This window comes from Nycticebus coucang, chromosome 5 (genome assembly GCF_027406575.1).
Source record: "Nycticebus coucang isolate mNycCou1 chromosome 5, mNycCou1.pri, whole genome shotgun sequence".
Lineage (NCBI taxonomy): Eukaryota > Metazoa > Chordata > Mammalia > Primates > Lorisidae > Nycticebus > Nycticebus coucang.
The window spans coordinates 10,194,351-10,218,903 of NC_069784.1; the positions used below are offsets into that span (position 1 = coordinate 10,194,351).

Consider the following 24,553-nt stretch of genomic DNA (forward strand, 5'->3'; position numbering starts at 1 on the left):
CTACTCGAGGCTATAGGATGGTTATAAACGCTGATTTTAGGGTATTCAATTTTTCTAAAGAAAATTTTCTTACCCAAAAACCCACAGAATATATATATATACATTTTTTTGCAGTTTGACCGGGGTCAGGCTTGAACCCACCCTCCCCGGTATATGGGGCTGGCACCCTACTCCTTGAGCTACAGGGGCCACCCCAACCACACAGTATCTTAGCAAAGAAGTAGCTATGTGTATCAGAGTAACACACAGGTGTCAAATGCAAATACATCATTATCAAAACCTCAGACCAAACATACCTGGCAGGACCACTGCCATGCCACTTTCTTCCATTGTTTTTAGGGCATAGCCCAACTTTCCACACTAAGAAAACCTACGGTGGGCTCGGTGCCTGTGGCTCAAGTGACTAAGGCGCCAGCCACAAACACCTGAGCTGGCAGGTTCGAATCCAGCCTGGGCCCACCAAACAACAATGGCTACGACCAAAAAAAAAAAAAAAAATAGCCGGGCATTGTGGCGGGTGCCTGTAGTCCCAGTTACTTGGGAGGCAGAGGCAGGAAAATCACTTGAGCCCAGGAGTTGAAGGTTGCTGTAAGCTGTGATGCCACAGCACTCTACCCAGGGTGACAGCTTGAGGCTTTGTCTCAAAAAAAAAAAGAAAACCTGCAGTGTAAGACAATTATTGACCAGGAAAGCCAAATGGCATCAGGCATCTCTGCTGAAGAGTTTCACGCTGTCCTGCCTCAACAGTCTAATTTCTCACTTCAGTATCATACATGTCACTAAAGTCCTGTTTACATTTCTCACTACCCCTTTTTTCTCATCAGTATGTTCATCAGAAGATACCAACCTCAAAATTTTCTAGAAATGCCTAAGTTGTACATTCAGCTTTAATGCTGCTTTATACCTGATCTATTTTTTTTCTTTTTTTTATAGACAGAGTCTCACTCTATTGCCCTCGGTAGAGTGCTGTGGCATCACAGCTCACTGCAACCTCCAGCTCTTGAGCTTAGGCGATTCTCTTGCCTCAGCCTACCGAGTAGCTGGGACCACAGGTACCCGTCAGAACACCCTGCTATTTTTTGTTGTAGTTTGGCTGGGGCCGGGTTCGAATATGGGGCCGGGGCCCTACTCACTGAGCCACAGGAGTCGCCCTAAACTATTTTTTTTTTTTGAGACAGTGTCACTACATTGCCCTCAGTATGGTGCCATGGCATCATAGCTCACAGCAACCTCAAACTCTTGGGCTCAAGCGATTCTCTTGCTTCAGCGGCCCAAGTACTAGGACTACAGGTGCCCACCACAACACCCAGCTACTTTTTTAGTTGTAGTTGTCATTGCCAGGTTCGAACCCACCAGCCTCGGTGTCTGTGGCCAGCGCCCGAACCACTGAGCTACGGGTGCTAAGCCAGTATCTAAACTATTCTTATTTTTCATTTTCCACTAAATAGTTCTATCTTTAAGAAACAAATCAACACAATTCCCGTTCATTTCTCAAGAAATGTCGGTGTCAGTTTCACCATACAAAGCTATGGTAATTTCTTTCTTTTTTTTGTAGAGACAGTCTCACTTTATCCTATTTCCTCCTCTCTCAATGCCCCAGCATCGCCATTTCACTTTTTGTCTCTGTGATTCTCATTACTCTAAATAGATCATACTGGGCATAACCTAGATGTGGAATTGTAGAAGCCAAATTACTTCGATCCCATTATTTTAGACCCCAACTCTCATAACTGCATCCCCCATCTTTCACACTGCTATCATGACTAAATCTAATCTACTCTCTCTACAATTCTGGGCTGTTCCTCTTTTTTCCCAATTTATAAAAATACCTGATCTAACAGGAATCACAGTTATGAACATACAATATAATACACACACATATTTTTCAATTATGAAAGTATCTGGGTAAATTCAATCACCCAAATTCTGAACATACCATAAACGCATTTGTAATCCTAACCTGCCATCATTAAATTAAGCTTTAACTGCTTTAATACAAAAATAAATAAAATCATTGAATACCTTTTATTAAAATGGCACAGGAAACTTAAGGAAATTTCCAATACAATGGTTGACAGGATGCTCAGAGGCCTGGAGAATATACTCTACTGGTTTTTCTGACACTTAGTTGCTCTATCGCAGAGGGAATGGAATAAAGGCATCTATAACCTCTCATAGGAGAGATTAACTACCTCTTTTATAAAAAGGAAAACCATACCAATCTTGAATAATTATCATATAAATAAGTAATGTTTAACACAAAGTGAACACTCAAAATTGTTTCCTTTTTTTTTTTTTTTTTTTGAGGCAGAGTCTCACTTTGTCGCCCTCAGTAGAGTGCTGCGATGTCATAGCTCACAGCAACCTCAAACTCTTGGGCTCAAGCTATTTTCTTGCCTCAACCTCACGAGTAGCTCAGACTATAGGCACCTGCCACAATGCCCAGCTATTTTTTTGAGACAGAGTCTGAGCTCTTGCTCAGGCTAGTCTCAAACATGTGGGCTTAAGCCAATCCACCCTCTCAGCCTCCCAAGTGCTGGGATTATAGGAATGAGCCACCACGCCCAGCCAAAATTTTCTTTTTTCCAATTTAGGGGAGTTTTCTTAAATCATCAGATACCTCTTTCTTCTTTTTTGAGCACGGTATTTTTAAACGTGAAGCAAACAAACTTAAATTATCACAAATACAGAAAGATGGAAAATCTGAACATACATTGTAATGACTGGAATTGAAAGTATCAGTCTACTTAACCTCAATCTAACCACAAGGAAACATCAGAAACTCAAACTAAGGGAACGTTCAACAAAATAACTGGCCTAAACTCTTTAATGCCAAAGTCAAGAAATTTGAGGAGCTGTTTTAGATTAAAGGAGACCAGAGAGACATGATAATTAAATGTAATGCATGGGCTTTGATTTAAAAAACTATACAATTACTAGGGTAAACTGACAAAATTTAACACATTAACTGCCATGTAAGTTACGGACTATTTTTCGAGTTTCTATATTACCTTTTACATTACTAATTTTCAAGTTTTTTTGTGTGTGTGTTTGTTTTGTTTTTTTTGAGACAGAGCCTCAAGCTGTCACCCTGGGTAGAGCGCTGTGGCATCTCAGCTCACAGCAACTGCCAACTCCTGGGCTCAAGCGATTCTCCTGCCTCTGCCTCCCAAGTAGCTGGGACTACAGGCACTTGCCACAACGCCTGGCTATTTTTTTGGTTACAGCCATCATTGTTATTTTGGCGGCCTGGGCTGAATTCGAACCCGCCAGCTCAGGTATATGTGGCTGGTGCCTTAGCTGCTTGAGCCACAGGTGCCGAGCCAAATTTTCAAGTTTTTGTATTACTTTTTTATTAACATATGTTTTAGGATTGTTTTGTCTATAAACTTTCTATTCTATTTTCATAACAAATATGTTAAACTTCTTAAGTTTAATCACTGTAATTGTAGTTAAGACAATATCCTAGTTCTTACGGAAAAAGTCAATTGGTATTCTGTAATTCTGCTCCAAAGACCAATTGTAGCCTTTCATTACCTTAAAATAACTGTCCCATCCCCATCTTCACTCATTCCTACCAAATCAAAGCTTCCATTTTCCCTAACAAGGACTCTAGATTCCTTCGATGGTTCTCAGGGGCTACCCTCTTCTTGACATACTCAGTTACTTACTTTCCTGAAGTGTAGCTTACAGAAGTAAGGGCAACACTGTAAATGTCTTCTAATGAACTGGGAATACCAATGATATCCCTTGTATCTCTTATTATGGACAGAATGCTATTAATGCAGCATGGCACTTCATTTACTTTTGGTTTTTTTTTTTCTTTTTTAAGCAACTCACTGTTAGTTGTCTGAGACTATGTATAAAAACTAAACTCTATCAAATCCAGCTAGTTCTTCCCCTAAATATCAGTTTCTCTTCTTAGTCCCCACACTATTAAATCCCTCTGAAGCTTTTAACTAAGTCATCATTCCCTGTTCCCTTTGAAACGCTCATCTTTGATCTTTGCCAATTTCCCTCCTCACTGTAAAAATTGTCAAAGTCTCTTCCTCTTCATTGTGTCACCATCATGATTCCGCAGCTCTCCTCCACAATGTACACCTTTCAAATCCTCTCCCTTACAAATGAATTCACTAGCGCTCATCCAGATCATTTTAAGGTATGAGCAGTTTTACATCTCTATCCCCACCCTCCATCCCAAACCTTATATTCAGACTGGCATATGAGCCCTCAACCTAGATGTCCCAAAATTACCTGGTATTTAATTACTCGGTAAAATTCTAATAAGTAAAATAACTAGTCATTGTCTTCCAGCCCTTTCAAAATTAGCTCCTCTCTACATTAATCTCAGTAACAAACATCTAATTACCCAAACTGAAAACTTTGAACATCTTAACTCCTTCCTTTTTCTAACAACATACAATAAATAAACTCTTCTTATTCTACCTCCAAGATGCCACAAAAAAACCCAAAAACAAACAAAAACCCTGCCTACTCTTTTCTTTGTTCTCACTCCAGTTCAGACCATCATCAAACCATTTCAACAAATGTAACAACCTAATTAGTCTCCCATTCCAATCTACTCTTTATCTGCTCCCAAATCTATCTATCTTAACAAACCTAGCCCGGATTTTTCAGTCCTGTAACAAGAGAGGAGGGGCACAGACAACATTACTTTCTCCCATCTTCAATTACTGGAAAACTCTTATTCCTCAAAGCCCAACTCAATAATCAGTCAGAACTAAATGCTCTCTCCTTTGCTCCCACAATGTTTAATTCTTCTATCACAGAACTTACAATGCATCATTTGATATCTATATCCCCTACTTGACTTGGAAGAACAGAGCAATGTATTCTTTATTTTCTTAATTTTTTACGGTGCCGTAAAATTGAAAAATTGTAACAGTTTTGCTCATACGTTTTCTTTCTGAATTCCATCTTTTTAAAATTCCTTAATTTTTAGCAAGTCACACACTCTAGGTTCCTGCCTGTACCTTCAGGCAGAACATTGAAAGCTGTTTTAGTCATCTACCCTTGCAAGCTGAACTGTTCTGAAATTTCAGGAGCACAACTGTTTGTATGTATCTAAAACATTAATGAAAACATTTAAGTGGACAAGGAAAAAACGCCTTTCCAGATACTTCTCTTGAAGTCTGACACTAATTCCTTCTTAACACTATTTAAGCTCACTTTCCACAAATTAATGTAAAGTTCTTTTTTTTTTTGAGACAGAGTCTCACTTTGTCGCCCTCAGTAGAGTGCTATAGCATCACAGCTCACAGCAACCTCAAGCTCTTGGGCTTAGGCAATTCTCACGCCTCAGCCTTCCTAGTAGCTGGGACTACAGGCTCCTGCCACAACGCCCGGCTATTTTTGTTGTTGTTGTTCTTGTTGCAGTTGTTTAGCTGGCCCGGGCGGCGTTCAAACCCACCATGTTTGGTGTATGTGGTTGGCGCCGTAACCACTGTACTACAGGGGCAGAGCCTAATGTAATGTTCTTAATACTGATGAGCTAGAATGTATTTCTCTACCTCCTCTCCAAGGATGTAGTAAAAATTGACTTTCAGAGCGGCGCCTATGGCTCAGCGGGTAGGGTGCCAGCCATATACCGAGGGTGGTGGGTTCAAACCCACATCCGGCAAAACTGCAACAAAAAATAGCCGGGCATTGTGGCGAGTGCTTGTAGTCCCAGCTACTTGGGAGGCTGAGGCAAGAGAATCACCTAAGCCCAGGAATTGGAGGTTGCTGTGAGCTGTGTGACGCCATGGCACTCTACCAAGGGCAACAAAGTGAGAGTCTGTCTCTAAAAATAAATTTAAAAAAAAAAAAAGAATTAAATAAATAAATAAATAAAATAAAAAAGAATAAAAATTGACTTCCAAAACTACTATTTTCTTTTTTAAAGTATAAGTCTTTATATCTGTTTCTAGTCTTCTGGCATACTGTGAGTCACCACAAATTAATAAGAACTATCAATAATTTTCAATTCCTTCATGTCACTGCAATGATCTAAAATCTGTGGCATTAGCCAAATTGATAGAAAATGAATTCCTGGAATCCCATCAACTGATGAAGCAGCCTGAGTGAGGTTTACAGAACCTGATCAGGCAAAGGAATTAAAAATCAATTACAAAATAATTACATTAGGCTTTAAATTTTAGTTTGGAAAAGCCAACACTGTCTCACAGTTCCACTGTTATCACAGGGAAAACTTTTGTTAATGGTTCACTGTGTCTGTTGGTGGCATGAGAAAAACAACCTGGACAAAGGCAGCTTCCAAGGCCAATGTCAGGCTTTCAAGAGATAGTAAACAAACTGTAGTCCCAAACTGAGTCATGGGAATCTCAACTTTCTTGGGACACCAAAACTGTTTCTTAGTTGATTGTCATGATGAATTAGAATTAGATACTGAAATTAAGTTCAACAATCTATGATATTCTCTTTTTTATTAAGTCATTTGTACATAGATTATAAATACGTTTATGCCATTATGGGATTCAATGTGTTGATTATTTGTACAATTTGAGTGCTTACATCCTACTAAACAATATAGCCTTCACCTCTTTTACTCAATTACAGGATTAATATATTTGTGTTCTACACCTGATAGATTCTACTTGTACTTGCAATATACTCCATAGGTGTGGTCTCCCTACTGATCCTCCACCAACCCACCCCCCTTCCCTTTCCCTCTTTTTCCCCTTCCCTCCTTCATCCTAGGCTATAATTGTGTTTCATTTATCATATGCTGTGTGAGTGATTGTAAATTGGTTTTAATATTTCTCTTAAGTTTAAAACTAATCGGTATTTGTTCAGCTCTTATGATGTTTAAGAGATTTTTAACATTATAAAATCTGACAGTTTAGCCTTATGATTCTAAATTTAAAATAGTAACTGATCTCACACTTACGATTTTAAGTTTGCCAGTTTTTAAATCAGGTCCATCCAACTCCCACTCATGTTCTGTTTACCACCCTACAAAAAGTGACTATAAAACCATTGTGCCCTTTGTTCAATAATAGCTCAATAATGTTAGGGTTTTTTTTTTTTTTTTTGAGACAGAGCCTCAAACTGTCATCCTGGGTAGAGTGCCGTAGCATCACAGCTCACAGCAACCTCCAACTGGGCTTAAGTGATTCTCCTGCCTCCACCTCCCAAGTAGCTGGGACTACAGGTGCCCGCCACAACGCCCGGCTATTTTTTGATTGCAGCTGTCATTATTGTTTGGCAGGCCGGGCTGTATTCAAACCCGCCAGCTCAGGTGTATGTGGCTGGCATCTTAGCCGCTTGAGCCACAGGTACCGAGCCAATAATACTTCATTTTATTTGTCCCTCACTGGTATTCTTTGTTGGGCACAATCAACTTCATACTAGCAATTATTTTCAACTTTTAGATTAAACTACAAGCAAACAGAAGAATTTATCAAAAGCTGTGATAATCTATATATATATTTTTGTTTTTTTTGCCAGGGCCAGGTTTGAACCCGCCACCTCCGGTATATGGGGCCAGCGTCCTACTCCTTTGAGCCACAGGCACTGCCCGATAATCTATATTATTACCATAATGATTAATGTAGTGCTCCACTAATTAAAACCAGAAAACTGTCTGAAACTATGCCAAACCTATTCTTCAGATACTTTTGTGGGAAAAAAAAAAAAAAAAAAAAACAGCTTTATGCACAACCATAAAAACGAAGGATTAAAGGGATATAAAAGTTAGGTAGCTGGACTACCCTATTCAGCATACTGTGCTGAAACATCATATGGAGAAAAAGCTTTAAAAAGTAACATTCTTGCGACCTGTGGCTCAGTGAGTAGGGCGCCGGCCCCATATGCCCAGGGTGGCAGGTTCAAACTCAGCTCCAACCAAACTGCAACAGAAAAATAGCCGGGCGTTGTGGCGGGCGCCTGTAGTCCCAGCTACTCGGGAGGCTGAGGCAGGAGAATCGCTTAAGCCGAAGAGTTAGAGGTTGCTGTGAGCCGTGTGACGCCACGGCACTCTACCTGAGGGCGGTACAGTGAGACTCTGTCTCTACAAAAAAAAAAAAAATAATAATAATAATAAAATTAAAACAAGACAACAGAAATACAGTAGTTTTCCTGAAACCAAGTAACCAATCACAAACAAAAACTCAAAGGGTGTCAATATTATCTTGGAACAATAGATAGGAAATTTCTCTTAATTATCTCCTCCTCCTCATCTCCTCTTCATACACTGAATTGGAATGGTCCATCAAGTGATATACCATTTCCTACTACTAAACACTACTGATTTCATCATTTTAAATTCTATCAATCAGGTAAATTGATATAAGTGGACAGAAATTAAGAGCCCAAATACCATTAAACGTTTTTCCTCAGGTACTTAATAGTAAAAAAGGATCACTTGAGGCTAAGCGTTCAAGAGCAGCTGGGAAAACATAGCAAGACTTTGTACCTAAAACAAAAATTAAGATTTTAGTGGCTCTACGCCCGTAGCACAGTGGTTACAGCGCCAGCCACATACACTGAGGGTGGCGGGCTCGAACCCAGCCCAAGACAGCTAAACAACAAATGACAACTACAACAAAAAATAGCCGGGCGCTGTGGTGGGCGCCTGTAGTCCCAGCTCTTTGGGAGGCTGATACAAGAGAATCGCTTAAGCCCTAGAGTTGGAGGTTGCTGTGAGCTGTGACGCCAGGACAGCTGAGACTGTCTCAACAAAAGAAAAGAAAAAAAAGATTTTATTATGCATAATCTGTCATTCAAGAAGTTTGGGTGGAGTCTGAAATCTAATAAATTCCTTGACAGAGGCCAGGGAACCATGTTTTTAAGTTACAAAGACAGTTCTCAAACTTGAGCACACAGCAGAATCCCCTGGAGGGCTAACTGAAAACAGAAAATTCTGAATTCCTGTCCCCAGAGTTTGAGAAAACTTGCATCTGTAACAAGTTCCCAAGTGATGCTCTGCTGCTATGCCCCAAATCACAGTCAGTTAATGATCCAAGTTCTTAGTTAGGACGTATAGTATCAGAATCACTGCTGAGTACTCGGTTTGTTTTTCAACGCAGGTGCCCTTCCTGTACCTGAGTAGGGTTTCTCAAGGTGTCATTTTCTCACTTAATAAATCTGGAACTCCAGGACTGTCAGTTAAAACAAACCTTTCAAGTGATTATGATGTATGCTAAACTTTGAGAACCATTGCCATATACTTATAGATGATATCAAAATTTCCTTGGTGAAATACTGAAAAAAGTCCATGTATGTGACTTAAGTCAAACAGGAAATGCTCTGACTCGTTCACTAGATACCAACAGCATTTATTCAAATTTAGAACTCACTCTATAACCATTACAAACTTAGGCTCCTACGACTTCACTACATAAGAAAGTCAGTTAAGCTCCCTTTCTTCATGAGATAATGTTCTCCAGACCTACACGTAATATTGCCCCTAACGTAGACATTTAAATCTCCAGACAAAAAAGGGGACTCTCTTAAAAATTAGGTTAAAACTTTGCATATCGGGTGGCACCTGTGGCTCAGTGAGTAGGGCGCCGGCCCCATATACCGAGTGTGATGGGTTCAAGCCCAGCCCCAGCCAAACTGCAACCAAAAAATAGCCGGGCGTTGTGGCGGGCGCCTGTAGTCCCAGCTGCTTGGGAGGCTGAGGAAAGAGAATCGCGTAAGCCCAAGAGCTGGAGGTTGCTGTGAGCCGTGTGACGCCACGGCACTCTACCCGAGGGCGGTACAGTGAGACTCTGTCTCTACAAAAAAAAAAAAAACTTTGCATATCATTTAATTGCCTCAAAATCTCAACAAATCATAGAGTCCAAAAGATAGGACTCTAAAATATACATGTTACTCTTGAACAAAGTAACTAATTTCAGCAGTTATAGTTCATATATAATATTCTGGCCCTATCAATTATCAACTGGATATAACCAAATTTCACATACAAAGAAAATTAAATGCAGCATCCAGGCTAATGATGGGACTTATTTGAAGAAAAATTATATGCAAAAATACAGTAATACATCTTTACTATGACTTTAAAATTAAGAATATGGTATGAGAGGAAAACACAAAGGGAGACTTTTTGCTAGCAAAGCTGCACTTACACTTCAAGCCTGCCGGAAAGGGCATACTAATCAGGTAAGGCTCTTAGCTGATCGCCTATTTCCTAGTGTCCTATTTTATAATCTGCATGCCACAACCTTGTGTTGTTCACAAATACAAGTATTTGAAAGCAAATGGCTTAGATTTAAGTTGAGACTTTTTTCCTGGTGGAAAAGCTCATAACATTCTTTGGAACAACTGAGGAAACTACAGGGTATCATAAAAATTAGAGTGGGAACTGCTCCTTGAAGAATTAAAAAAATGAAAAGAAAGCTACCAACTCATACTACAAGTCTAAAAAGCCATTAGTAGGTCAGGAATGCTGTACCAAAGTTTTTAAAACAAAAATTTTAAGTGGGGAAAAAAAGCAACTGAGGTACTGTGTAAGCCATCAATGTTAGAAATAAAAAAATACACTGTTTGACTGAAATAACATTAGAACACGCAGTCTACCACACAGTCTAAAAGCAAAGAAAGCTTTTCTCTGCTGTCCCTACTTAGGAGTTCTTGAAGACTATGACTGTCGTAAGGAAAATGTGGTAAGTGCTAAAGTAGACTGCCAGATATAAATCAGATTGAGTTACAGGATTCTTCACGTTACTTGTATCAAAACAGAATGAAGATACTATCAAGTAGCTGAATCTCACAAACATTAACGTTGAGAACAAAAAGGCAGGGCAGTGCCTGTGGCTCAAGGAGTAGGGCGCTGGTCCCATATGCCAGAGGTGGCAGGTTCAAACCCGACCCTGGCCAAAAACTGCAAAAAATAAAAAAAAATAAAAAAAAAAGAGAACAAAAAGGCAGGCACAAAGCAGTAATACTGTATAGTTTAGGGACACAAATCAGTGCATGCTGCTTAACTTCCGTTCAAACGCAAACAAGTTAGCCTACAGTACTAGACATCAAAAGAGTTATTTTCCTTGGGGAGTGAGGGTGGGCAGGAACAAATAATGACCAAAATAAAGGCACAGATTTCTGGGTTTCCATAAAGTTTTGCTTCTTAGTGATGACAGTACCAGTGTGTTCACTTTGTGAAAATTCACTTAACTGGGCGGCGCCTGTGACTCAGTGAGTAGGGCGCCGGCCCCATATACCGAGGTTGGCGGGTTCAAACCCAGCCCCGGCCAAACTGCAACAAAAAAATAGCTGGGCGTTGTGGCAGGTGCCTGTAGTCCCAGCTGCTCGGGAGGCTGAGGCAGGAGAATCACCTAAGCCCAGCAGCTGGAGGTTGCTGTGAGCTGTGTGACGCCACGGCACTCTACCGAGGGCAATAAAATGAAACTGTCTCTACAAAAAAAAAAAAAAAAGAAAATTCACTTACCTATTCACACTTACGAGAATTTTGTGTATTATACTTTATTTATGTTTACATTATTTTTAAGGCAAGAAGGAAAAAAGAAATTTCGCCTCAGGAAAAGAAACATTTCTACAAAAATAAAATAAAAATGTATATTCAGTGGGGACAGTTCAGATAAGAATTACAGGTTTGGGTCAGGGAGTGCAGCGTCAATATAGAGAAGTATTACAGAATTATTTAAGGGCTATAAATAGACAAATCTCTCTCACACACACATAGCCCTTTTCCAGGAGAAACAATCTTGTCAACTCCCTCTATAAATACAGGTGAGCCTACTAAAAGTGTTATTTCACTTTATAAATGGCAGATCTATTTTCCTTAAACTTCTAGCCAATAATAAAAATTATTTGTAAGGAGGATAAACAGTGTCAGAATACAATTTGCCAACTCTTTTCCTGGCCCACTTCACTGACATTTCAAAAAAGCAACGAATCCTTTATGGGGTAGCAGATTCCACTAGAAACAAAAGGTAAAATTAGACTGGGCAAGGTGGCTCTCTCCTGTAATCCCAGCATTCTGAGAGGCCTAGGTAGGCAGACTGCTTGAACTCAGGAGTTCCAAACCAGCCTGAGCAACAGGGATACCCCGTCTCTACTAAAAATAGAAAAACTAGCCTGGCGTTGTGTGGGGCACCTGTAGTCCCAGCTACTCCAGAGGCTGAGGCAAGAGGATTGCTTAAGCCTAAGAGTTTGAGGTTGCTGTGAGCTAGGACACCATGGCATTCTACCCAGTACAACAAATCTCATCACTACCCAAATAAAAAAAATTCCATCACATAAAGTTCTTCATCTTCAATTCTCAGGTCTTCTCCAAACACGTAACACACATTTTTTCAAATATTTATTGTTTCACACTCATGAAGTTACTTAAATCTGGTTTCTCTTACTAGCACTAATGTAATCAGCAATGTATAAATAGGAATTGTTAAAGTCATTATTTATAAAACAAGAGCTTTGGAGCCTTCAGTTTTAAAACGTTAAGTATAAATACCTTTTTTCAAACTATTTCAAGATCATGAATAATTTTTCTTTTTTAAAGACAAGAAACTCACTTTGCATCCTGGCTAGAGTGCAGTGACATCATCATTATCATAGTTCACGGCAACCTTAAACTCCTCAGCTCAAGCAATCATCCCTCCTCAGCTTCCCACTGTTTGAATTATCGGCATGAACCATCCCACTCTGGCTTGAATAATATTTCATAAAGGAAAACACACCATAGTAAAATAATAAGCCCTTTAGATATTAGAAATGCTCTCTTTGCTATGGAAGCTTTTCTAACACTCATGTGAAGTTCTTAAATCATTATTAAATTTCAGTAAATGCATCATATTGCCATTCTCAACATTTAAGAAGTATTATGATTTTGTGCCCTGAGTCCCACACTACTAATTATCACTTAATTAAAGTGTCAAATTTTTTTTTTTGTTTGAGACAGTCTCACTTTGTCACACCCTGGGTAGTGTCGGTAGTGGGGTCATAGCTCACAGCAACCTCAGACTCCTGGGCTCAAGCAGATTTTCTTCCCTCAGCCTCCTGAGTAGCTGGGACCACAGGTGCCCACCACAACACCAGCTATTTCTAGAGACAGGGTCTCCCTCTAGCTCAGGCTGGTCTAGTACTCAAGAGCTCAGGGGATCCGCCCACCTCGGCCTCCCAGAGTGCTGGGATTACAGGCGTGAGCCACAGTGACAAGCCTCAAGTTGTTTGTTAAAGAAAACAACCTTAAACATACACAGTAAATTGTTGCTTAGAAGTTAACTGGTCTACTTCCACAAAATTCTCCAATGTATTTCTCTTTATATCCTCTAGTACTGTACCGTGGTTTCACATTCTACTTCTGTTCAAGAAGAAACAAACTGCTTCGTTCAATCCTACTAAATTCTGGGGTATGGAAAAAGAATATTTTAAATTTTAGTTGATAAGAAAAGGAATTATAAAACATTGTTTTGTAAAAAATGAACTTTATTATCCTCAATTTATGAAGTGCTCTTAAAAATCAATATAACAAACACCACAATAAAAGGAAAGCCAAGACAAAAGATATTAAATATGTCATAGGAATCATCTAAAGACATACTAGTATTTTTTAATGCTTGGGATAAAAATAAACAATATAAAATATAACACTAAAATATAAATATTAAGCATAACAAAACAATGGGGAAATAAAGCATTATTTAATAAAAGGCTGAGACAATTACCAATTTGGAAGAAAACATTTAAATTTTCATTTCACACCAATACCACATCAGGTAAAACCTAGATTTATTTAAATCTAATTTAGAAAAACTAAAGAAACAGCATTAAGTTAGTATTTTTATTTATTACATTTCTGGAAAAGAGAGAATTTCATAAGATCAGAACAAAACTTTATAAAGATATCTGATTGCATTAAAATTCTGTTTATCCTCAAAATTCATAACAGAAACCTCATTAGAAATTAAAGAAATAAAGCAGTACAATATGTCCTACATCCTGTTAACAGTTTTGTGTAAGTAATATTAAATGTTGCCAAGATATAGACCGACAGCCACTCTGACTGAAATACAAATTTATCTCTTTGGATAAATATTCTGCAACAGTTTTCAGAGTCCTTATAATATTCCTAACCATTATTTCTGGTAATATACTAGGAAAAGATAATACTACATATAAGGAACTTGTGTAAATATGTTGCTCACACCATTTTTATATATACAATAAATTAGAATGGGCAATAATACGATAGGTTCACTGCATAGAACATTTTGCAACTATTTAAGAATATTTAATTTTAAGTTATTAAAACTCATTATGAAAATGGGAAAGTGTTAAAGGACATGAAATTAAACGTATTATCCGCAAGGATGTAAAAAATATTTTTTAAAATAACAGAAGAAATATATCAAAATGCTAATGATGGTTATATTAATTCCCAAGATTTAAAGTCCTCAAGCCAGCTTTAAAATCCTTAAAACACATATACACACACTTTTATACCTGAGTCAAATACTATCTACTACCACTCTGCCATTGAAAGAAGCACAAAGTTTAAATAAACATATTAAAAGAGACACAGAGGCCAGCAAGGCCAAAATGAAAACTCAAGACAAAATGAAACACTTCTCTCCTCAGAGCACTTAGCTGGGCTAAGAATAGAGATTCAAAATCAGAATTCAATGCCACACAACTGAATCATATAGACAAGTCATTTACAAATTCTAATCACCTACTTTTCTGTTTCCTTCATTAACAAATGTGCTAACCTTGGGCAACTGGTTGTTTTGTATTGATATCAAATATTAAATAGAGTCTTCTTTGGGTGTAATTGCTTGAAATGCTAAATAAATTAAGTAGAAAGATAAATAGGTAAAAACAATAAAAATAAAGAAAATTTCATACATAATAGCACCAGTTTTATTTGATATGAACAGATAAGGAGTTGCATAAGTGAATTCTCCAGAAAACTGAAATTTGACATAACAAAGCTTTGAAAATGTTTACTTTATTAACAATCTTTTCAAATGACATCAATTTCCTACTTCCTTAAACATAGTACAGAAAGTTTATTTATGATTAAGGTCATCACCGTGACATATCAACTTGCTGCTATATTAACACTGTGAGTCGCTCAGAAGTTAACGATTTATAAGAGTATCTTCATGTAAGAGCCTTAAAACACCGTTCTTCTATACTTTTATCTACTTTCTAAAAATTCTTCCTTTTCCCTTAAAATAACATTTTAAACATTTTTTCCCTTACAATAACAGCTAAAATTTCAGCTGTCAATGTCCCTAGTTCCAGAGGCCAACACTGGATTTTAATCTGTGGGCTAATTCCAATTAATAGTTTCCTAATAAAGGCCATTGGCTTTATGTTCTTGATTACAATTCTTTTGAAGGTTGAGGCTTTTTTATGCTTAGGATTTCTGCTCTGTTCCAAATGGCTGAAATCACTAGCACTCAAAAAATGTCAGCTGAATTACTAATTCTAACTTACAAATATGCCAAAGTTCAAAAAAAAATTGTAATAACAGAATAGTCTGATTAATCACAAAATAGTATCACTGGCACAGAAAGTTACTCAACTCACCTGTCTCTGACAAAAACTACTCAGACAAATGAAAAAAGACCAGCTGAAAAGAAAAAAAAGAAAGATGAGGAGGATAGTTTCGAACAAAATAACCAAACTGAGATTTTGGGCTTGGAGAAATATTTACTGAAACTTTGTGGAGTATAATTACAGTGGTTATCAGAGTAACTACAGCAATTTGCACAAGTATATACATCTACATTAAATACTGCTGTAAAAAATCAAAAAATCTTCCAGCCACTATTTCTTATAGATAACTCCAAACTGAATTTTTACATGAAAATCTTTTTTTAAAACAGCACCTATAGGGGCAGCGCCTGTGGCTCAGTGGGTAGGGCGCTGGCCCTATATACCGAGGGTGGTGAGTTCAGACCCAGCCCCAGCCAAACTGCAACAAAAAAATTGCCAGGCGTTCTGGCGTAGGCCTGTACTACCAGCTACTTGGGAGTCTGAGGCAAGAGAATTGCTTAAGCCCAAGAGTTGGAGGTTGCTGTGAGCTGTGATGCCATGGCACTGTACTGAGGCAGTGTCTCACATAGTTGGACGCTGCCTCAAAAAAACAAACAAAAAAACACTTATAGTTCACTTTCATTGTATTTCTGGTTAAATAATTTACTGTAATCTCTCTTGGACACAGACTCATGAAGAGGTAAGAAGTAAAATTTATATTCTTGGTATAATTAATATGTAACATAGGTATTGCACTGCACAGCTTACAAAGTTACAGGTCTATGGAAATCAGCAAAATGTCAGACCTTAAGAAAAAAAATTCAAGCCAGGGCAGATCAATACTATCATTGTTACTAATAAATTTCCTCTGATCACTGAAGCTCACTAGCTTTCACCACTTCCATTGACGATAGCTGACAAGGAAAATAATATTTCTTGGTTATTTAATTTTGCTCAAGCAAACTCAAACCATTTCTCTTCTTCTTTGGATTTCCTCAGTGTATTTCTACTAAGAACCTCAAATAATTCAGTGTGTGTATAAGACTGGTAATTCCCAAGACTCACTACTGAAAACAGTTTATAAAGCAAAAGTTGTAAGAGTAAGGAACATATATTATTGTGTAAATCAGATCCTCACTCGGACTAGCAAAAACCAAATTACCAAGTTGAACCTAAGTAGATACCTTGCTAATGACACAGTAGAAGTGACCTTCAAACCCACTGTCCCATTTTTACAATCTTCTAATGCATTTAACACGAGATACCTAACAATTTGGGGGGTGAACTCCAGAAATGTGTAAATAAATTATTTAAGAGGAATAAATTGCTTCATATCCTGATTCCAAATTCTGGTCATCTCAGGTTGTCCTACCAACTATTATGAATCTGTCTATTCTTGGACGATGACTTTTGCCTCATTGTCACCCTTCTATACATTACTCTTCTCTCTACTTCTCTAATTATCGACCTATATACTCTTTTCCCTCTTTCCCCATCACAGCTCTAAACACACTTTTGTTCCTAATAATTGCACTGTTACAACAACAACAAAACCCCACGGTGCCCAAAGAGTAGACACTGTTTTTATGCGACAAAGCTGATAAATAATATTGCTCATAGGTTTGAAAGCGAAAAAAATATAAAAAGAAAATCACAAAATGATAGCTGTTAAGCAATTTTCAATTCAAGTATGCATTTGTTTTAACTACTGCTATATCTAGCACACTCTAGTTCACTAAACTGCATGGTCACTAAACTATTATTTTAATCAAGACGATAAACTTTTAAAACTGAGAAATTTCTATAGACATACTTGGTTTCAGTTTAAAGGTACAATATATAAATACAAAAGTAAATACAGAAGATAAACATTCCACACACAAAAAAATAAAACTCAAGTAATAAAAATTTTTTAAATCTTATTTTACATTAACATTCTTTTTCTACAAAGCTCCCAGACATTCTCAATCACCTCTACTGCAAAAATAATGTTACTTAAGATGTTTTCGCAGAACTATACAACCAAAAGAAATCCATATGAACAAAAAAATGCTTTTTATCTAAGCATGTATGCATACATGAGTCCTGACAAGTCATATATCACTAAATAAAAATGTAATAGAAAAAACTTTTACTGATTGTCAGTGTTGCAGCAGTACATCGTAAAACAACACTACGCTACTTACCTTTATAAAAAAATAAAACACGAACAGCATTTGAAATACTACACATCACAGAGTAGTTACTTAAGAGGTAGAGATTTAAGACTGAGGAACAGAAGCTGGTGGCAGTGTGTAACAAGGTATACCTCTCTGTACTAAGTGTACAAAGTATCCTTTTGTAGTTTAAAAAAAGATACCTAGTTACCTGATGATGTTTTGTAATTAACTTCCAACCCCCCAAACTAAATAAAATCCAAATACTGCTCAAGAATATGAAAAAACAAAGGTATACTGTACATTCATTTTTGAGAAGACATTAGGGAAGTGCAGAGACATGAATCTGATCTCAAACTGATTTAAGAAAAATTTGAGCTCAAACTTGGATAACAAAGTTTATGAAAAGTTTGCATTTTTTTAAGCGGTTATTTCTTTAATGTCTGTCCACCCTATTAAACTGTAAGCTCCACGTGTGCAGGGCCAGTGTCCGTTTTATCTGTGTTGTTGCTAGCGCCCAACACTGTAGGTCCCTTTTAGTAGTCATCTAGTAAATATTTCTTAAATGCATGCATGCAGAAATACAAGAACGTATGAATAATTACACAATTTACTGATACAAAAGGGCAGACAAGTTCGGTTTTAATTAAAAATGTGTTCTAAAACAATCCACTATAACCTAAAATAACCAACACTGACATCAAAGATGTTAACGCCATCAGTAACACAGTAGTAATCAAAACCTTACCCGTAACTGAGTTAGTACGCACGTACGAAATGATCAAAGGAATTATTTTATTTGGCCTTACGTACTGTCAGACTTAAGGGACCCTCCAAATACCACCAAAGTTACTGTAAATATAAAGCCAGAGTGATGAGGAAAATTATCAATGCCCGAGTAAACGGTGCCAAGAGAGAAGACACGGAAGGCGATCTACTTTAGGCATCTGGAGAAAGATACCGCAGCAGAGAACGCGACATAAGGGTTAACGAGTCTGGAATACTTCGGAAAATGGCAACAGGGGATAACTGGGAAGAACGTTTGAAAGTAAGAAGAACGGTATCCAATGGAATCATCACGTCTGCGCGAGCACGGCTCCGGACATCCAGTGAGTGGGACGGGGGTGGAACTACCACTGCGTGGGCAGAAGTAGACGGGCACATCCGCTTCTGCAGGTGGCCGAGCGCCCGCAGGGGGATGGGGAAGAGGACAGTGTTGCCTCAATGGGTTTACTGTATTCCCTCCAAGATTAGGGGAAGCTGATACAGCACGTCTCCCGGCACCAAGAGGCACTCGCCCCGAGCCTCTCCCTAACGACTTGCCTGGTAGAAAGAGTTGTGGGTCCGAGGCCCCCGGAACCCAAGGCTCTGCCATCCAGGACAACTGCTCTGCCAACAAGGTCCCGCGAGAATCGAGAGATCTCGCGATACAAACCCACGAGCATCTCGCGAGCTTCCTCTGGAACCAACATGGCGGTACAGAAAAGTCAGTGTATTGGAACTTAAAAAGTGTTGCAATAACCAACTAGAGAATGTCTGAAACCCAAAAAGAGTAGAAAATTTTCCGGCTTCTGTATCTCCTCCTAGTCTCCTCGTACAGAAGAACAGCAGCAAAAAAATCCTAAAGCCTCCCTTAACCAGTTATACCACACACAGCGCATCCCTCCGCCTCCGCCGGCCTCCCGGTCACGTGGAAACAAGTTCTGCGTGCCCGTCACGTGGGCCGCCACTGAGCGCGCGCGCGCCCGTCGCCCTCCCGCGAGCCCTCCCCGCCCCCCTATCACCCGCGCACACGTGCGCGCGCACCCCCGCCCCACGTGGGGGCTTCGTAGCCGCCGCCGTCGTGTCGCCAGCCCACCCACTCCCGGTACTTTGCTCCAAATGCAGGTCCCAGAATCGATTGTTCCTCCACCACCGTCCCCTCCTTCATTCTCCCTCCCCCACATCTGGGCCCCACCACGTGCCCCGGGCGCTCGCTCACCTTTCGCGCGGGACTGAGCACCGTGGGCCACTTGGGGAGGTGCTGCAGCCGTGGCCGCTCTCCACCCCCGCCACGGCACTTGGTCGGGTGGTCGCCGCCGCAGGAAGCTCAACAGCAGCGCCGCGGCGCTTCCAGGTGGGTCCCCGCCTCCCGCTCCTGCCACTTCCCGCAGCACCAGCGGCTCCTTCCGGTCCCCTCCTTTCTCCTCGTCGTCGGGACGGGCGGGCGGCGGCTGCAGGCGCGCTCACTACACCGCCTGCTGGTAACCGCGGCCCGTGCAGCGCCCCAGGCCCGGGGCCCGCCGAGGCCCACCCCCGCGGCCCTCCCCTGCCGCGGGGCGAAGGTTGGCCTTCCGAGGGCTGGGTGCAGTCCATCCCTAGCGGCGGTCTGCGCCGGCCCTACCAGCGCTGGAAAGGCGTCCCCGGGGCTCCGCCGCTGCGAATCCTCTCCATCCTCCTTTCTGTGGCCTCTCGAGAAACTTGTAAACTCTTTTTCCCTTAGCAGCGTGGTCTCAGGCCTGAAAAATATCCATATATGTATATTTTTTATATATGCCTCTGCCCACCTCGTCTCCACGCGCTCAGCCCTCCCTCCCGTCTGCTTGTGCGCCTGTTACTACAGCACGCAAGCTCGAACCACTTCAGGCCTTTGGGCTGCTGCTCACTTTGGCTAGAACACGTCCTCTAGATTTCTTTTAACTCGTCGATGTTCGGTGCATATTGCAATTCCAGTCTAAGAAATCAATATCTGAGGGCTGCCCAGACCACTTCATCCAAAAGAGCGCACCTGTACCACTGCTTTTATTTTCTTTATCTGCTTTCATTTCTTCCTAACGGTTATGATTTCCAGACCTCATTTGGCCGCCTCTTTGCCACCGAGAATATAAAAAAAAAAATTTTTTTTTTTTTTTTCAGAGACAGAGTCTCACTTTGTCGCCTCCGGTAGAATGCTGTGGCGTCACACGGCTCACAGCAACCTCCAGCTCTTGGGTTTAGGTGATTCTCTTGCCTCAGCCTCCCGAGTAGCTGGGACTACAGGCGCCCGCCACAACGCTCGGCTATTTTTTGTTGCAGTTTGGCCGGGGCCGTGTTCGAACCAGCCACCCTCAGTATACGGGACCGACGCCCTACTCACTGAGCCACCGGTGCCGCCCAAAAAAAAAAAAAAAATGTTTTTTTCTTTTTTTTTTTTCCCAGTTTTGGCGGGGTCGGTCTTGAACCCACCACACCCCACCCCACCCCACCCCACCCCACCCCACCCCAGGCGCCCTCTCCTTGAGCCACAGGCAAAGGCAGGGACGTAGTAACTTGTTTACTGCTTTAGGTGTTTGGCGCAAAATAGTGCTCGCTAAATACTCTATCAGAACATAGCTGCCAACTATATAAAGGGTGAGGTAAATACAGCTCAACACTTAATGGAGATAAGCAGTTCCACTGGGTTGGTAGTACTGTAGAGAATTTTACCATTTATGAGCGCTGGGAAAACTGTGCTAACCCTCCTTCCCTGACTATAATTAAAAGATTACGTTACAAAAATATCAAATCCAGGGGTAGAAGCCATCATCAACTGGGTCTCTTCCTTGACAATTGTCAAGTCCTGCTACATTGCTGCTATTGTGTCTTTGGCCCTGTGGTTTTTTTTTTTTTTTCCCAGGCAAGTGGGTATGTGTACCGTCTTATATGTTGCTAATAAAAGTTACTAAGTGGTTCAAATGGCTTTGTATTTAAGTTTCCAGCTTGACTCAGAGTAACATCTGCTTCAAGACAAAAGGTGACATTTTTGTATTGACATTTTATACAGCGCGTTGGGGCCAGCCCCTATACTAAGACTAGACACACAGAAACACAAGGCTTCCCTACCTGGCCTATTATATACTTTTAGAACCAAATTCTATTTATAATAACTGTAACAATGGTGGCCTTTTTTTTTTTCTTTGAGACACAATCTAACTCTGTTGCCCTCGGAGACTGAGGTGGGTGGATAGCTTGAGCTCACAAGTTAGAGACCAGCCTGAGCAAAAGTAAGACCCTGTCTCCATTTAAAAAAATAGAAAAACTAGGGCGGCGCCTGTGGCTCAGTGAGTAGGGCGCCAGACCCATATGCCGGAGGTGGCGGGTTCAAACCCAGCCCCAGCCAAAAAAAAAAAAAAGCCACAAAAAAAAATAGAAAAACTAGTCGGACATCATGGTGGGGAGGCTGTAGTCCCAGCTACTCAGGAGGCTGAGGCAAGACGATCACTTGAGCCCAAGAGTTTGAAGTTGCTGTGAGCTATGAGGACTCCACAGCACTCACTCTACCCACGGTGACAGAGAGAGACTCTATCTCAAAAAAATAGGCTCAGGGCATGTAGCTCAGCAGCTAGGGCACCAGCCACATATACCAGAGTTGGCAGGTTCGACCCCAGCCCGAGGTGACAAAACAACGACAACTACAACAAAAAAATAGCTGGGCATGGTAGGTGCCTGTAGTCCCAACTAATTGGGAGGCTGAAGCAAAAGAATCACTTAAGCCCAAGAATTTGAAGTTGCTGTGAGCTGTGACACCACAGCACTCTACCCAGGGGCAACATAGTAAGACTCTGTCTAAAATAAATAAATAAATGTCCTGCACATTAATCATGTAAGAGGCTGCTCCCTAGGAAACCCAACCTGTAACAATAGTCATATTTTTCTGTTGATAAAATGGATTGACTTGCTCATTTGAACCACAGAGCCTTTATATAGATATTTTATTTATTTATTTAGAGACAGAGTCTTAGTCTGTCACCCTGGGTAGGCTGCAGTGGCATCACCATACCTCACTGCTACCTCAAATTCCTAGGTTCAAATCATCTTGCTGCCTCAGCCTCCCAAGTAGCTGGAACTACAGGCCCACCTCACCATGCCCCACTAGATTTTCTATTTTTAATAGACATAGGTCTCATTCTTGCTCAGACTGGTCTTGAACTGAGCTCAAGTGATCTTCCTGCCTCAGCCTCCCAGAGTGCTGGGATTACAGGTATGACCCACCATGCCCAGCCTAGATAAAGTGTTGTAGTAGCAGAGGAGTGCTTGGGAAAGGCAGGTTAACATTTGAGTCACAGGATGACTTTGCTAAGCAGAGAGGTTATTGCATGAATAACTACGGGAATGGAAGAGAACTGCAAGTAACCCCAAGTGGCTTGACTGCAGGGTCCCTGGAGTAACCCTGAGGGATAAGGAGAAATGACTGGTTCATTGATGGTGAAGAGGATAGCCAAGAAAAGAAAGCTCCAAGCTTTGGAAGTAGATCTTAGCTGAGTGGAAAAGGGTAGAAGCCCTTTAGATCTTCAAGGGCTTTATCCAAGAATAGAAAGAAGAGTTTCATTACTCCTGGAAAAAGGAAACACTGCTGGCAAAAGCCACTCCCTCATTATCATATATATTCCTATATAGCCTTTATTTTCACCTAGAGACACAGAATGTTGATGGAAGATTTCAAGATCAACTAATTCAGCAGTTTGTACAGTGTCCTCTGAAGCACTGGTATTCCTTTTACATTCTTAGTCTTATCCCAGGATCCAATATTTTAACCAAACAAAAGAGGACCTGGGAGTGGGTATCCAGCAGACATTTCCCTCAGTCCCTCACATGGCAATTGAGGCACTGACTCAGAACATGTTTTGAAAATCACTGATGTAGTTTGTTCCTTCATTCTTTCAACAGATACGCGAAGTGTTACACAAGATGCTGGAAGACAAAGCAAACATAGACCCTACTCATTGATAGCCTAGTCTAGGAAGGGAGGCTGACATTCAAGGAAATAGTCAATTACCGTACATAAAGTCAAAACCAGTAGGTGCCACACAAGAAAAGTGCAGGTCACTATGAGAATATGTCCATATGGCCAAAAGCACATATTCTAAAGTAGTTGGGAGGAAATGACATCTAGGCTGAGTGAAACCTAAAGTGTCAATGCAGTTAGCAAGTTAGGCAAAGGCAAGAAAAAAATTCCAGTGAAGGAGATCGGTTGATGCAAAGTCCCTTACATGGGCTGGAACTTCCTATTATTTACTTACTAATACTTACAATTACCTAAAACAAACCAGCCAATATTTTTTTCCTGTGGATATGTAACATCTGATATGACATCATGTATCGTAATTTCTTTCATTAGATCCTAAGCTATTTTTTCTATGTCAGTAAATATTCTTCAAAAACTCCAGGAAATGGTTACGTAATTTATTTAACCATTTTCTATTTGGGGACCCTTTTATACTATTAAAATTTGTATGATGAGTGTCCTTACATCCAAATACAGTATGTGTCCAGATATTTTGGAGGCTGAATCTCTACAGTTTGAGTAATTGGATTTGTGGGTAAAGGGGAGTCTAGGATCCCTAGCTTTGGTGACTGGTAAGGTAAAGCTATCATTGATTACCACAGGAAATACTAAAGTAGGAGCAAGTTTAGGGAGGCAATGATGTGTTCCATTAAGGTATCCTGAATTTGAGGTTAACTCTAGTGAAGTTGCTCAGAACCACTGAATATGTGTATGTCTAGGATGCTGGCTCCAGGTATGAGCTGGATGTACAGATTTGTGAGTCTTCAGCTTACATGAACCTTTGGTTTAGATTTTGCTACCAAGGGAGAGCACACAGAGTGAGAAGAGCAGAAAATCAGGAACAAAACCCTGAGAAACACTGACATTGTCGGAGGCATGGAAGGAAAGTGAAAACCAGAGGCTATGAGGGACCAGAAGAGTACAAGAAAAATCGGACAGAGTAGTACCTAAAAACAAAAGAGGAGTCTTCAACATGAATTAGACAAGTTTACCAGGAACCTATTTTGTCTCGTATATGTCAAACACTAGGAGGTGAAAACAAACCTTTGGTATTTAATGAGCAGTGCAAAAGAAATTGCTGTACATCATTGAAAAGACATATATATACACAGTTTTGTTTTGTTTTTTTTGAGACAGTCTA

General features: G+C 40.2%; 1 protein-coding gene across 7 annotated transcripts in view; it reads right to left on the bottom strand.

Moving 5' to 3' along the window:
- The window catches only part of ZZZ3 (zinc finger ZZ-type containing 3), a 79,931-nt gene extending 59,624 nt beyond the window's left edge, over positions 1–20,307 (bottom strand). For 6 of the 7 annotated variants that reach the window (XM_053590954.1, XM_053590953.1, XM_053590952.1 and 3 more), the window contains exon 1: positions 19,612–19,751. Coding sequence is in view for 1 of the 7 variants with exons in the window: in XM_053590955.1 (XP_053446930.1) it covers positions 19,612–19,985 (374 nt within the window). In the remaining 6 variants the exon portion in view is untranslated. Of the gene's footprint in view, positions 1–19,611 lie in introns of all 7 variants that reach the window. The other variant, XM_053590955.1, reaches the window with a different exon arrangement.
- Between the last annotated feature and the right edge of the window lie 4,246 nt (positions 20,308–24,553).